Raw genomic sequence first — 15,503 nt, forward strand, 5'->3', positions numbered from 1 at the left:
CAGAAAGATCATGAGCTTGAACACCCCCATTCCTCATTCCCATCAGCTCGTCGAAGCAAATCTCCTGTGCCAGAGTGCTGCACTGTCAGCGGTGCTGACCTTTTGGGTGAGGGGTCAAACTGAGCCCCTTCCCCGACCTGTCTCTGCATAAATAATCTCATGGGAGTTCTTCTTGAGGCCCTGACCAGTATGCACCTCTCAATGGATGTGACAAAAACACAGTACCTGGGTCATGGTCACATTGCTGGTGTGGGAGCTTGCTGTGTGCTCCTTGGCTGCCCCATTTCCTACATTATAGTCATGATGACGTTTCAAAGCTACTTCACTGGCTGTACAGTACTGGGGAGGGGTGGGGTGGGGGGGGGGGTGTGGAGGAGTGCATGGAGTTGAAACGCATATGCCAGAGTGCTGCACTGAGGGGCGGCACGGTGGGTCAGTGGTTAGCACTGCTGCCTCACAGCACCAGGGATCAGGGTTCGATTCTACCCTTGGGCGACTGTCTGTGTGTGGAGTTTGGACGATCCCCCTGTTTCTGCATGGATTTTCTCCGGGTGGTCTGGTTTCCTCTCACAATCCAAAGATGTGCAGGTTAGGGTGAATTGGCTATGCTAAATTGCCCATAGTGTTCAGGGATGTGTATGTTAGATGCATTAGTCAGGAGTAAATGTAGGGTAGAGGAAAGGGTCTGGGTAGGTTAATCTTCAGAGGGTCGCTGTGGACCTGAAGGGTATATTTCCACAGTGTAGGGATTCTATGTGGTTATGAAAGGTGTGGCAGATGGAGTTTAATTTAAATAAATGTGAGATGTTGCATTTTGGTAAGGCAAATCTGGGCAGGACTTACACAGTTAATAGTAGGGCCCTGTGGAGTGTTGATGAACAAAGACACCCTGGGGTGCACTACCTTGAAAGTAGAATCACAGGTAGATAGGATAGTTAAGACATTTGGTACGTTTGCCTTCATTGGTCAGAACATTGAGTGTCAGAGTTGGGAGGTCATGTTGTGGATGTACAGGACATTGGTGAGGCCACTTTTGGAAAACTGCGTTCAATTCTGGCCGCCCTCCTATAGGGAATGTGCTGTTAAACTGCAGAAAAGGTTTACAAGGATGTTACTGGGGTTGGAACATTTGAGCTATAGGGAGAGGCTGAACAGGCTGGGGCTATTTTCCCTGGAGTGTCGGAGGCTGAGGGATGACCTCATAGAAGTTTGTAAAATCATGAGGGGCATGGATAGGGTGAATAATCAAGGTCTTTTCCCTTGGGTAGCGGAGTCCAAAACTAGAGGTGCAGGTTTAAGGTGAGAGGGGAAAGGTTTACTGAGTGCCAACTGGTTTACTCAGAGGGTGGTGCGTGTATGGAATGAGCTACCAGAGGAAGTGGTGGAGACTGGTACAATTACAACATTTAAAAGGCATCTGGATGGGTATATGGATAGGAAGGGTTTACTGGGATATGGGCTAAGTTCTGGCAAATCAGGGTAGGCCGGATTGAGTTGGACTAAAGGGTCTGTTTCCTTGCAGAATGACTGTATATTACCGTAGGTCTGTACGGTTTAACAAGGTGCAATGAGGTGGATAAGCAGTGAATCGAGTTGGTCTCAGGGTTTGAACTTTGCTCAGGGCTTTAAGTTGAACATGGGAGGATAGATGGCACCCACAACACAGAGCTTCCAAGGGAGGGCCTTTGGGAACTCAGAACCTGCTAGCCTTGGGGGTTCAGATCGATCCTAACGGAGTTAAGTGTGAATCTGATATCATCAAATAATAATCACATCTCCCTGTTTCAGTTACTGAAACCTCAGGAGGTCTCCTATCAGACGAGAAAATGTGCCACTCCTTGGACAGACCTCTTCATCTGGGCAGTCCTGCAAAGCCGCGATGAGATGTCCACCTACTTCTGGGAAATGGTGAGAGCTGGGTAGGAGAGGGTCTGGTTCATTCACTCCATCAGAGATCCTATCCCCTTTCTTCATCAACGCCAAATACCCGCACCTTAGAAACTCTCTCTCTGTCTCTAAAGAAACGCCCCGCATCACAGGATCAGACACAACTCGATGCCCAGCCGCGGTAAAGGGAGTTGACACAAAGTTCAGTCAAGGATTCAGGTTTTCCACCTGAGAGAGAGAGGGAGAGAGGCAGAGAGAAAGAGACAGAGAGAGGCAGAGAGAGAGAGGCAGAGAGAGAGAGGCAGAGAGAGAGAGGCAGAGAGAAAGAGAGAGAGAGAGAGAGACCTCAGTTTAATGTCAAGAGGTTTTCCTGAGGAGTGTCGTGGGGGCAAGGTTTCGGGATGGGACTCCGAAACAAGGTGTGTTGGCAGGTAAAGCAGATTAGGGATGGAGCAGAGATGAGAATTGGATTAATGCTGAGTTCTTGGAGAGTGGAGGAAATGAGAGATTTAATAGAAGCAGACGACACAAGGACGGTGCTAACATGATCCCTTAATTTTTAACTTATTTTTCCTTATCAGCTGGTTCAGAGATATTATTACACAGCTCTGGAGCAAGTGGGACTTGACCCCGGGCCTCCTGGTCTAGGGATGGAACATTACCACTGCACCACAAGAGGACCCTTACACAGTCCTTTATTTCTTTTTCAGAGTCAGTGCCCTAAACTGAGGGGATTCTGAACCCTCTGTTCATATTTTTTCTTTTTTTTGGTAGTATTCAAGCATTGAATAGGTGGCACAGTGGTTAGCACGGCTACCTCACTGCGCCAGGGACCTGGGTTCAATTCCCACCTCAGGCGACTCTCTGTGTGGAGTTTGCACATTCTCCCCGTGTCTGCGTGGGTTTCCTCCTGGTGCTCTGGTTTCCTCCCACAGTCCAAAAATGTGCAGGTTAGGGTGAATTGGCCATGTTAAATTGCCCATAGCGTTAGGTGTAGGGGAGTGGGTCTGGGTGGGTTGCGGGTCGGTGTGGACTTGTTGGGCCGAAGGGCCTGTTTCCATGCTGTAAGAAATCTAATCTAATCATTCATAATAGTCTGGGACCCCTCGTCCTTATTAGGGTGTGGCACTGTCATCACACACAAGGCACCAGCTAAAGAGTAAGGGACTTAGGTTAAAATTCCTTCTCTCCCTCTGCCAACTGGTGGAATTTAAATTTAGTGAATTAAAAAAATCAGCAATGAAAGCTAGCCTTGTTAATGGTGACAGTGGCGTCTGGCATTTTTATTTGTAAGATAATTAGCCAGTTCACTAACTTCATGGGTAACTCAGTGGTTAGCACTCCTGCCTCACAGTACCAGGGACCTGAGTTCAATTCCAGCCTCAGGCAACTGTCCGTGTGGAGTTTGCATGTTCTCCCCGTGTCGGTGTAGGTTTCCTTCGGGTGCTCAGATCTCCTCCTACAGTCCAAATATGTTCAGGTCAGGTGAACTGGCCATGCTAAATTGCCCATAGTGTGAGCTGCATAAGTCAGAGGTAAATAAGGGGAATGGGTCTGGCTGGGTCACTCTGCGGAGTGTCAGTATGGACTTGTTGGGCCAAAGGGCCTATTTCCATACTGTAGGGAATCTAATCTAATCAAAAATTGCCTGTTATGTCCAGGGAAGTTTAGGCTAGATGAATTAGCTGTGGGATTGTAGAGTGGAGGAGGTTTGGGTCTGGGTAGGATGATCTTTGGAAGGTCGGTGCAAACTTGATGGGCTGAATGGCCTCTTTTCACATTGTAGGGATTCAATCTTTTAGGAAAGGAGATCTGTTGTCCTTACCCAGTCTGGCCTACATGTGACTCCAGACCCCACGGTGATGTGGTTGACTCTTAACTGCCCTCTGAAGTGGCTGAATGGGTCACTCAGTTCAGGGGCCATTAGGGTCAGGCTGGTCATGTCAGTGATGCCCACATCCCACGGGAGGGGAAACAAAGACAATTTTGTTTTTCCAGCAGTCTACAACCATAATATGTCTCAAGATGTTCTGGAACTCTTCACACAGCACCGTGTAGAAGCATTGACAGATTTCTAACAATGCTGATGGGTTGAACGCAGATTGGAGGTAATGGAAGAGAATAAAGTAATATCTTCTCGTTATCTCTTTAACTTGTCCTCTCCAACCCCTCTCCCCAGGGTGGAGAGTCAGTATCTTCTGGTCTTGTGGCCTGCAGAATCTTGAGGGAAATGGCTCGATACCAGCCAGAAGCAGAAGGAGCCCAACTCATGAAGGAGATGGCAGCAAAGTTTGCTCAACTGTCACTAGGTACGGCAAGAGACAGTGAAGCTAAACCTAGGGCAGCTGTTTCAAAGGAACGAACTAAACTGTTCTGCTGAAGAGTCAACAAAGCTTCACCTCATTGTAATCCCCCAGATTTATCGATGCACTACATAACCCCGTGCCCCTTCTAAACAACAAAAAAAACCCCAACTTCACCCACCACCTAATCACTAAAGAAAACAGGCTCTAGAAACCCCTTTAACCACCCAAAGCCCCAATGCCAAATACCTCCTAATCGCCCAATACCTCGAACCACGTATCCCTCCAATCAACCAGAAACTCAATCGTACATACGCCCAATCATCCAGACTCTTCCCCCACATACACCCCAACCACCCAGACTCCCCACACTCACACCCCTGTAACCACCCAGACTCCCCACACCCACCCCCCCATAATCACCCAGACTCCCCACACCCACCCCCCCATAACCACCCAGACTCCCCACACCCAGCCCCCCGTAACCACCCAGACTCCCCACACCCACACCCCAACCACCCAGACTCCCCACACTCACACCCCTGTAACCACCCAGACTCCCCACACCCACACCCCAACCACCCAGACTCCCCACACTCACACCCCTGTAACCACCCAGACTCCCCACACCCACACCCCCCGTAACCACCCAGACTCCTCACACCCACACCCCCCGTAACCACCCAGACTCCTCACACTCACACCCCTGTAACCACCCAGACTCCCCACACCTACACCCCCCTGTAACCACCCAGACTCCCCACACCCACACCCCAACCACCCAGACTCCCCACACCCACACCCCCCATAACAACCCAGACTCCCCACACCCACACCCCCTGTAACCACCCAGACTCCTCACACCTACACCCCCCTGTAACCACCCAGACTCCCCACACCCACACCCCCGTAACCACCCAGACTCCCCACACCCACACCCCCCGTAACCACCCAGACTCCCCACACCCACACCCCCCGTAACCACCCAGACTCCTCACACCCACACCCCTGTAACCACCCAGACTCCCCACACCTACACCCCCCTGTAACCACCCAGACTCCTCACACCCACACCCCTGTAACCACCCAGACTCCTCACACCCACACCCCTGTAACCACCCAGACTCCTCACACCCACCCCCCTGTAACCACCCAGACTCCCCACACCTACACCCCTGTAACCACCCAGACTCCCCACACCCACACCCCAATCACCCAGACTCCTCACACCCACACCCCCCGTAACCACCCAGACTCCCCACACCCACACCCCCGTAACCACCCAGACTCCCCACACCCACACCCCCGTAACCACCCAGACTCCCCACACCCACACCCCAATCACCCAGACTCCCCACACCCACACCCCCCTGTAACCACCCAGACTCCCCACACCTACACACCCCTGTAACCACCCAGACTCCCCACACCCACACCCCAATCACCCAGACTCCCCACACCCACACCCCAATCACCCAGACTCCCCACACCCACACCCCAATCACCCAGACTCCCCACACCTACACCCCCCCGTAACCACCCAGACTCCCCACACCCACACCCTCCCATAACCACCCAGACTCCCCACACCCACACCCCCCCATAACCACCCAGACTCCCCACACCCACACTCCCCGTAACCACCCAGACTCCCCACACCCACACCCCCCCCATAACCACCCAGACTCCCCACACCCACACCCCCCCATAACCACCCAGACTCCCCACACCCACACCCCCCCATAACCACCCAGACTCCCCACACCCACACCCCCCCCATAACCACCCAGACTCCCCACACCCACACCCCCCCATAACCACCCAGACTCCCCACACCCACACCCCCCCATAACCACCCAGACTCCCCACACCCACACCCCCCTGTAACCACCCAGACTCCCCACACCTACACCCCCCGTAACCACCCAGACTCCCCACACCCACAGCTCTGTAACCATCCAAACTCCCCACCCCACATACCCCCCTAACCATCTAGACACCCCCTCTCCATATACCTCCCTAACCATCCAGACTCTCATCCCCACATACTCCCCCAACTATCCAGACTCCCCCCCCCCGACATACCCCTACCCATCCAGACTCCCCACCTCTACATACCCCCCAACCATCCTGACAACCCCGACTACATAATAAAGTCTATGCTGTGTGTGCAGTATGATCCTCCCCACTCCCAAGTCTATACCAGAGACCATGCTACCAACTCTACCCCCGCACACAACCTACAAACCCACTCAGAAATTTGCCGGTTCTGTCTTGATGGGCCCAAAGGACTTTACTTGCACCGTAATCTTTTCTGAATCATTGTGTATATGTGTGTGTGCACATGTGTGCATGTGTCTGTGTATATGTGTGTGTACACGTGTCTATGTGCATGCATATTTGTGTCTGTGTGTGTGTCTGTGTGCGCATGCCTGTGTGTGTACGTGTATATGTGCGTGTCTATGCGCGTGTCTATGTGCGTGCATGTTTGTGTCTGTGTGCGTGTACGTGTATGTGTGTGTGTCTATGTGCGTGCATGTTTGTGTCTATGTACGTGTACGTGTATGTGTGTGTGTCTATGTGCGCATGCCTGTGTGTGTACGTGTATATGTGCGTGTCTATGCGCGTGTCTATGTGCGTGCATGTTTGTGTCTGTGTGCGTGTACGTGTATGTGTGTGTGTCTATGTGCGTGCATGTTTGTGTCTATGTGCGTGTACGTGTATGTGTGTGTGTCTATGTGCGTGCATGTTTGTGTCTGTGTGCGTATGTTTGTGTGCGTGTGTCTGTGTGTGTGTACGTGTGTGTCTGTGTGTGTGTACGTGTCTGTGCGTGTGCGTGTGCGTGTCTGTGTACGTGTGTGTGTGTGTGTGTGTGTGTGTATGCATGGTTGGCTGGCAGTCTGATACCCATAGTTAGTTGTCTTGCCCATACACCTTGCCAGCATTGATGCCCTGTCTTTATCCTGTGCCAACAGACGTGTTCAACCAATGTTACCGTCACAACGAGAAGCGTGCATTCCGGCTGCTGGTGCGGCAGTGCCCACTGTGGGGCAGTGCCACCTGCCTACAGCTCGCCAACGAGGCTGATGCCCGGAATTTTCTTGCTCACGACGGAGTGCAGGTCAGTTCGGAATATTCACCCTGTGATCCAGGAGATCCCTGATGATTAATGGTTAGCTTTGAACACAATAACTGTAAGGATCAGGACTTAAACATGAAACATAGAGGGTGGACTCTGAGGGATGGAGGTTTATCCACATTGAAACCACATGGAGATGATCACATCCATAGGCCTTGCCTGGTATCCCAGATGCCGAGATGAATGGCCGTGGGAACTGAAGACTAAAGGGTTACCTCTTAAGCATGTAATAGTCAGCCCACATCATAGTGACAGATCACTTGACAGCCGACTCTAGAGAGAGATGGTTGTGTACAGCCTTATTTTAAGTTGAAGAATGAAATGTTTAACAGAATGTTAAATAAACGGGCACAACTACCAACAATCTCTTTAGTTACTTACCCAAACTCTTCCAAGCTCTAACCTGAGGGACAAAGTTTCAAGTCCCACTGCAGCATCTGGTGGGATTTAAAATTCAATTTAAAAAACCTGGTGACTATGGCATTACCCTGATTGCCACTGCTGGCATCTCAGGGCATCTGTCACTACTGCCAGTTTGTGGCGCATGGTGGGGATTATTAGAGGTGATTTGCTCCTTTGTTCATATAGGTCCTGTCTAATGATCAGTGGTAGAGGACAGACTACTTTTGAATCAAAACAGGCAATGATTTGTTGCATAGTATCAATAAATACAACTTACATTATATTTTGGGGTGAGGTAATTATTACGACTCTTGAGAGCTGTGCAGAATCCCCTGTGAAGGCTGTTGGAGAATTTACCATTTTCCCACAATGTCTACATGGGACAATATCCAACTGGGTGGAGTTCAATGTAATATGAGTGTTAATGCCTTCAGAACCATCACCTTAAACTCTCAGGACCGTAACAACGGTCATCGATTTCTGTTTAAAAAAAAACCACTCTGTTTTGGATTGCGTCAAACACTATAACATAGAGATGAGGAGAAATGTCTTCTCCAAGTGTTGTTGGGTATTTGCGATTTTCTCCCTCAGCGCTTTGGAGGCTGGATTGTTGAAGATGTTTAAGACTGAGGTAGATTTTTTGTTGAGAAAGGGTTCAAGTATTATGGGAGACAGGCGGAAAAGTGGAGTTAAAGCCACAAGCATTTAATCAGGAGCAGGAGAAGGCCATTCGGCCCCTCAAGCCTGCTTTGCCATTCAATAAGGTCATGTGATCTGATTGTAATCTTAAATCCACATTCACGCCTACCTCTGCTAACCTTTCATTCCCTTTGCTTAACAAGAATCTATTCAAGGACTCAACTCCCACTGACCTTTCAAGGAAAGTGTTCCAAAAACCCACAGCCCTCTGACAGAACAAATTCACCTAATCTATGTTTTGAATAGGCCCTGACCTCGATTTTTAAAGAGAGACTCTTTAGTTCCATACTCCCCTATCATTCTTTGTATCTATCCAGCCAAAGCCCCTGAGGATCTTCTGCATTTTTATCAAGTTACCTCTTCTTCTTCCAAACTCCAGGGAAATGGAGGCCTAGTTTGTCCAACCTTTCCTCATAAACCAACTGATCCATTCCAGGGACTAGTTGTGCCTAAATGCTGCGGCTTTAAGAGGTTATTTTGTCCTTTTGTTTTGAAGAGGTGTTTTAAGGCAGACATGCTGAATAGTCTACCAGAACCACCCGAGTAAACAGCTTGGGAGGCCTTAGGTTCTTTCTTAAAAGTTGGAACAATAGAAGCAGCCTGAATGGGTGTGATCAAGCTCTCACAGATCCAGCATTTTTAGTTTTTTCCAGCAGCAGTTACTGTTGGGATCTTGAAGAAGTGGTAGCTATTTTTTTCCCTCTCTTTGTTAAGGCCAAAAACTGGGGGGTTATCTTCCTACTTATATGGGTTACATGTGAGACAATCTATTTTCTGAATTTGCCTTTTGCCCAGGCTATGCTTATGGGATGTTACTATATTGGAACAGTTAATTAGTAACAATCACTGTATCTAATGTTCTGTTAAGTTTTCCAGTAGAGTTAAATTATTCCAATTCTTTCTTTCTTTAACTTTAGTGGATGAATACGGTGTGTTTGGCTTTAAATCTGCTAGTTTGACCAATCAAATCGCATCTGGAATGCAACACCTTACTTTTGCCTTTAAAATAAGAAAAAGTTAGGGTCTTCTGAATATTTTGAGTGGGTTTGGTCTGGTCCATAATATTAATTTAGTAAACCTCTGAACTGCCACTAATGCATTTATGTCTTTCCCTGAATAAGGAGATCAGCACTGGGCACAATAGACCTGACGAGATCTCACCAGTGTCCTGTAAAACTCCTTATTTTTGTATTCACTTCCCCTCACAATAAATGATGACTTGTGATTATCTTTCCTAATGACTTGACGTACCTGCACGCTAACCTTTTGTATTTAATACATGAAGCCACCCCAGATCCCTCTACATCACCAAATTCTACAATCTCTCCCCATTTAGATAATGATTTGGAAATGCCGGTGTTGGACTGGGGTGGACAAAGTTAAAAATCACACAACACCAGGTTATAGTCCAACAGGTTTATTTGGAAGCACAAGCTTTCAGAGTGCTGCTCCTTCATCAGGTGGTTGTGGCGTATAAAATCATAAGACGCAGAATTTTAGCAAATGTTTACAGTGTGATGCAACTGAAATGATACATTGAAAAATACCTCAATTGTTTGTTACATCTCTCATCTTTTAGAATGACCATGTTGGTTTCTGTTCTTTCATGTGTAAATCCCAGAACTTTTTTTAAAGTTACATTCTCAAGTGAACTTTAACAATAGGTGCCATGTCAGATCAGGTAATGCATTGAAGGTGTGAGGTGCCCTGTGTGAGGCTGTCTGTGCCCCAATGTTCAGACTGATTCTAATCTAAAAAAGGGATTTACAGAATCTTACATGGATTCATGTCGTTTTAGATAATATGCTTCTTTTTTTAGTCTTCCTGCCAAGCTCAACAATTTCACATTTTCTCACATTATACTCTATTTGTCACATCTTTGCTCAATCACTCACTTAATCTATCTTTTTAACCCTTTGTAACTACCTTGCATGCACATCCCTACTTGCTTTCCTGTCCATGTGTAGTGAAGAAGGTTATCTAAGAATGCAAAGAGATTTTGATCAATTAGATCAATGGGCTAAAGAGTGGGAGGTGGAGTTTAACTTGGATAAATGTGAGGTCTTCCATTTTGGTAAAACAAACAAGGACAGGACTTATATAATTAATGGTAGGGCCCTGGGTAGTATTGTCAAACAGAGAGAACTGGCAGCTCAGGTACATAGTCCTGTGAAATTTGTGTCACATGTAGACTAGATGGTTAAGAAGGCATTTAGCATGCTTGCCTTCAGTGGTCAGACCTTTGTGTGTAGGAGTTGGGACGTCATGTTGAAATTGTACAGAACATTGGTGAGGCCTCTTGTGGAATATTCTGTCCAGTTCTGCTCGCCATGCTATGGGAAGGATATTATTAAACTGGAGAGGGTTCAGGATGCAGCTGGGAATGGAGGATTTAAGATATGGAAATAGACTGGAAAGACTGGGACTTCTTTCATGTTTTTTCTGTGTTGGAGATTGAGGGGTGACATTATAGAGGTTTATAAAATCACGAGGGACATAGATAAGATGAGTGACAAGGGTCTTTTACCTTGGGTGGGAGAGTTCAAGACTAGGGGGCATATTTTTAAGGTGAGAGGACAAAGATTTAAAAAAAAGAGTGTGAGGGGCAACATTTATACACAGAGTGGTTTGTGTCTGGAATGAACTGCCAGAGAACATGGTGAATGCAGGTACAATGACAACGTTTAAAAGACATTTGGGTGAGTTCATGAATATGAAAGGTTTGGAGGGATATGGGTGAAACACAGGCAGGTGGGACTAATTTAATTTGGGGTTATAGTTGGTTGCGAACTAGTCGGACCAAAAGGTCTGTTTCCGTGCTGTGTGACTCTATGACTTCTTGTAGTTGCTGCTTTGAGCTCAAAGTTCAAAATGACCATCTGACCTTTTGGAAAAGAACAGGCCAGATCTTCACAAAACCGAAAAGCTAAAACCCATTTTCTGTTCACTTTAGAGCCCATGTTCCCAAATGATAGTGATAATAAGACATTAGTTTTATTCTTGCGTGGGACGTGGGGTGTTGTTGACGGGGCCAACATTTATCGCTCGTCCCTGGGTTCCCTTGAGAAGATGGTGGAGACCTTCCTCCTGGAATCGCTGCAGTCCACGTGCTAAAAAACTATTGCAACAGGGTGGGGGCGTTTAAAAAAATACCCACAACAATCAGAGGAGCTATTGCTGTCGCAGTGTTCAGGCCAAAAATCACCTCACACGCCTTCCTGAAAACACTGAAAACATTTTTGTTGCTGTTTGTGGCATCATACTGTGCAGCAAATGGCTGCGACGCCAATTTAAGTTGATGCAAAGGTCCTTCAGAATGGTTGCAATAGAATAGCCAGAGCTGGTTTGACAAGGTTAGATGTAAATGGAAAAGGTTTATCCCTTCCTCATCAGTCTGGACAGTTTATACGATGAGGGATATCAGAAAGTGAACCGTCAAGGGTGTCTCTAAAGTTGGGGTTGGGCGAGATTGGGGGGTTGGGGGGGAGGGAAACGCAATGGGTGAGAGTAAGTTGGGGCTGTTGTGTGCTATCCTTTGTTTTATTCAACAGGCCCTGCTGAATCAGATCTGGTGGGGGGAGATGGACAGGAACACAGAAACCTGGAAGCTGTGCATCGCCTTCTTCTGCCCACTTTTCATATACAGCAACCTCATCAAGTTCAGGTAAAGCTCCTTTGACTTCTGACGATGATGATAAAGGGACAGTTCCTGCCCACCTGCCCTCGATCCTCATTCCCCCTTTTCCACCCTCTCACTTTCCCCAGCAGCAAAGTAGAGGCCCCAGGCTGGAAAATTATTCTGTGAACTGCCTGGGAATTGTCATTGGGAAGGGTGCAATGAAATGCACTGAATCATTTGTCAGTGTTAGATAGCCCCCAGACCTTCTGGTTGGCATTCCAGATGACAGCTGGCATTGCAGTTGGCCACCCCAGAATCAATCTTGACATTCAAAGGCATTACCATTGCTGAAACCCCCACCATTTTCATTTTGTAGCGGGGAGTTACCATTGACCAGAAACTGAACTGAACCTGTCATATAAACAATGTGGTTGTAAGGACAGACTTGAGGTGAGGAATCCTATAGCGAGTAATCCACCTCCTGACTCCTCAGACACTGTCCATCATCGACAAGGCACAAGTCAGGACAGTGGTGGAATACTCCCCACTTGCCTGGATAGGTGCAGCTCCAACAACACTCAGGAAGCTCGACACCATCCAGGACAAAGTAGTTTAAATGATTGGTATAGGATCAACCACCTTCAACATTAACTCTCTCCATCACTGACGCTCAGTAGCAGCAGTGTGTACCATCTACAAAATGCGCTACAACAACTTACCAAGACAGCACCTTCCAAACCTATGACCTCAGTGACCTAAAAGGTCAATGGCAGCAGCTCCATGGTAACACCAACACCCACAAGTTCCCCTCCAAGCCTCTCACCATCCTGCCTTGGAAATATATTGCCTTTCCTTCAGTCTCGCTAGGTCAAGCTTCTGGAATTCCTTCCCTAAGGGCTTTGTGGGTGTGCCTACAGCACATGGACTGGGTGGTTCATGAAGGCAGCTCACCACCATCTTCTCAAGGGATAATAAAAAGCACTCAGTAAGTACTGACCTTGCCAGCAATGCCCATAGTCCATTGGATAATAAGAGCAAAGGGATGTTGAGCCTAATTTAAGACCATAAGACATAGGAGCAGAAATTAGGCCATTCGGCCCATCGATTCTGCTCTGCCATTCAATCATGGCTGATAAATTGCTCATCCCCCTTCTCCCACCTTCTCCCTGTAACCCTTGATCCCCTTGACAATTACGATCCTATCCACCTCAGTCTTAAATATACTCAATGACCTGGCCTTCTGTGGCAATGAATTCCACAGATTCGCCACTCTCTGGCTGAAGATGTTTCTCTTTGTCTCTGTTCTAAGGCTGTGCCCTCAGGTTCCTAGTCTCTCCTACCAATGGAAATATCTTCCCAACATCTACTCTGTCCAGGGTATTGAGGATTCTGTAAGATTCATTTAGATCACACCCCCCCTCATTCCCCCCCCCCCCCCCCCCCCCCCATCCTCCTTCTAAACTGCATCGAGTATAGACCAAGAGTCCTCAAATGTTCCTCATACGTTAAACTTTTTATTCCTGGGACCATTCTCGTGAGCCTCCTCTGAATACGCTCCAGGGTCAGTACATCCTTCCTGAGGTATGGGGCCCAAAATTGCACACAATACTCCAAATGCGGCCTGACCAGAGTCTTATAGAGCCTCAGAAGTACATCCCTGCTTTTATATTCAAGTACTCTGTCTTTTTGATGAAAATGTGTATATGCAAATGGACAGAATTCTGGTGGCCTGGCCGTGAGGTGAGTGGGATCCTTCCCCCTCCACTGCAGGACCAGGGAGCAGCTACAATCTGTGCAATTACTCCCCAGTCACAGTCCGGGTGTTGTCCGAGAGAGAGAGATGTCTGTGTGGAGTTTGCAGATTTTCCCTGTGTCTGCGTGGCTTTCCTCTGGGTGCTCCAGTTTCCTACCACAATCCAAAAGATATGCAGGTAGGGTGAATTACGCATGTTTAATTGGCCATAGTGTTCAGGATTGTGTAGATTAGATGCATTAACAAGGGGTAAATGTAGGGGAATAGGCTTGGATGGGTTACTCTTCAGAGGGTTGGTGTGGACTTGGGCCGAAGAACTTGTTTCCACACTGTAGGGAATCTATAAACTGGTGGTGACTTAACCTGAGGGTCACCACACCCCTGGCTGAAGAAAGAGGGACCTTCATGGTAACTTCAGCCAGTGTGGGAATTGTACCCATGCTATTGGTGTCACTTTGATTTAGAGACCAGTTATCCAGCTAACCAGCCCTCATGATAGAGTTGCCAGTGTCTTGCCAGACCAAAGGGCTGTTCTCTCAGTAGTGAGAGACCAATGGTTGATGGTTTAACCTGCAGATCGCCACACTTCTGGCGAGGAGAGATTGAGGAGAGTCTTTCATGAGAACCTTCACAGCCATCACTTAGGAGGATGCTCGTCGAGGGTCGAGCTGGATGTATCCTCCTCCTGCTGCTAGAGGGCGCCAGCTTTCTCTGAAGAGGTAAATTATTTGACAAAATTGGCAACCAACGATGGCAGTCAAACCCAATACTCGACGTGGTGAAATGTTTCACCAGCTGCATTGACATTCCTGTTTCATTTACAGCAACAGCAGAGAAGAACGCATGACAGAGAAGAGCATGTCTGATCTGGACAGTATTGACGGTGATTTATTGCTTCACAAATCTGACGTCTATCAGTTAGTGGAACTTTTTAATATCTTATTAATTTTCTGATTTCTGACCAAAAAGTAAGAGGCTGTCTTCTTCCTCTTGCATTTGCCTGTTGGATGAGAGCATCACTGGCAAGGCCAGTATTTGTTACCCAGCCCACCATGGGAGCTGTTGGAATACTCAATTCATTTAAAAACTCAGTTATGGCACGTTACAGTACAGAAGGAGGCCATTTGGCCCATTTTGTCTGTACTGGCTCCCGAAAGAGCTACCCAGCTAGTCCCACGCTCCAGACTGATCTCCATAACCCTCTACCTTGATCCCTTTCAACTGGATATTTAGTTCTCTTTTGAAACTTCCTATGGAATCTGCCTCCCCCAGTCTCCCAGGCAGCACATTCCAAATCCTAACAAACTCTCTGAGTAGAGAAGTTTCTCCTCATCTCACTCCTAGCTCTACTGCTGACAATCTTGAAATCGTAACCGTTAATTATAACATAGCAGCTAGTGGAAACAGAATATCCTTCTTTACCCTGTCCAAATTGTTCAGAAGTTTGAACAACTCAATCAGGTCACCTCTTAATCTTCTCTGTTCCAAGGAGAACAAGCTCAAATTCTCTAACCTTTCTCCATATCTAAAACCAATAAAAAGATAAAATTGATCACAATTCTCTGGGGGTGGTGACCATGAATCATTGATTGATAAAAAAAACTCAGGTTTGTTTGGTTCACTAATGCCCATTAGGAAAGGACATTTGCCATTCTTGCCTGGTCGGGCCTACACTTGACTCCAGACCTACAGCAATGTGAT

General features: G+C 47.5%; 1 protein-coding gene across 2 annotated transcripts in view; it reads left to right on the plus strand.

The window, feature by feature from the left end:
• trpm4a (transient receptor potential cation channel, subfamily M, member 4a) overlaps positions 1–15,503 on the plus strand; it is a 96,223-nt gene that overhangs the window by 49,691 nt on the left and 31,029 nt on the right. For both annotated transcript variants that reach the window (XM_072588700.1, XM_072588701.1), the window contains exons 12-16: positions 1,789–1,908; positions 4,067–4,196; positions 7,166–7,311; positions 11,982–12,094; positions 14,627–14,719. In XM_072588700.1, coding sequence (XP_072444801.1) covers positions 1,789–1,908; positions 4,067–4,196; positions 7,166–7,311; positions 11,982–12,094; positions 14,627–14,719 — 602 coding nt within the window. The remainder of the gene's footprint in view (positions 1–1,788; positions 1,909–4,066; positions 4,197–7,165; positions 7,312–11,981; positions 12,095–14,626; positions 14,720–15,503) is intronic.

This window comes from Chiloscyllium punctatum, chromosome 18, assembly GCF_047496795.1.
Source record: "Chiloscyllium punctatum isolate Juve2018m chromosome 18, sChiPun1.3, whole genome shotgun sequence".
Classification (NCBI taxonomy): Eukaryota; Metazoa; Chordata; class Chondrichthyes; order Orectolobiformes; family Hemiscylliidae; genus Chiloscyllium; species Chiloscyllium punctatum.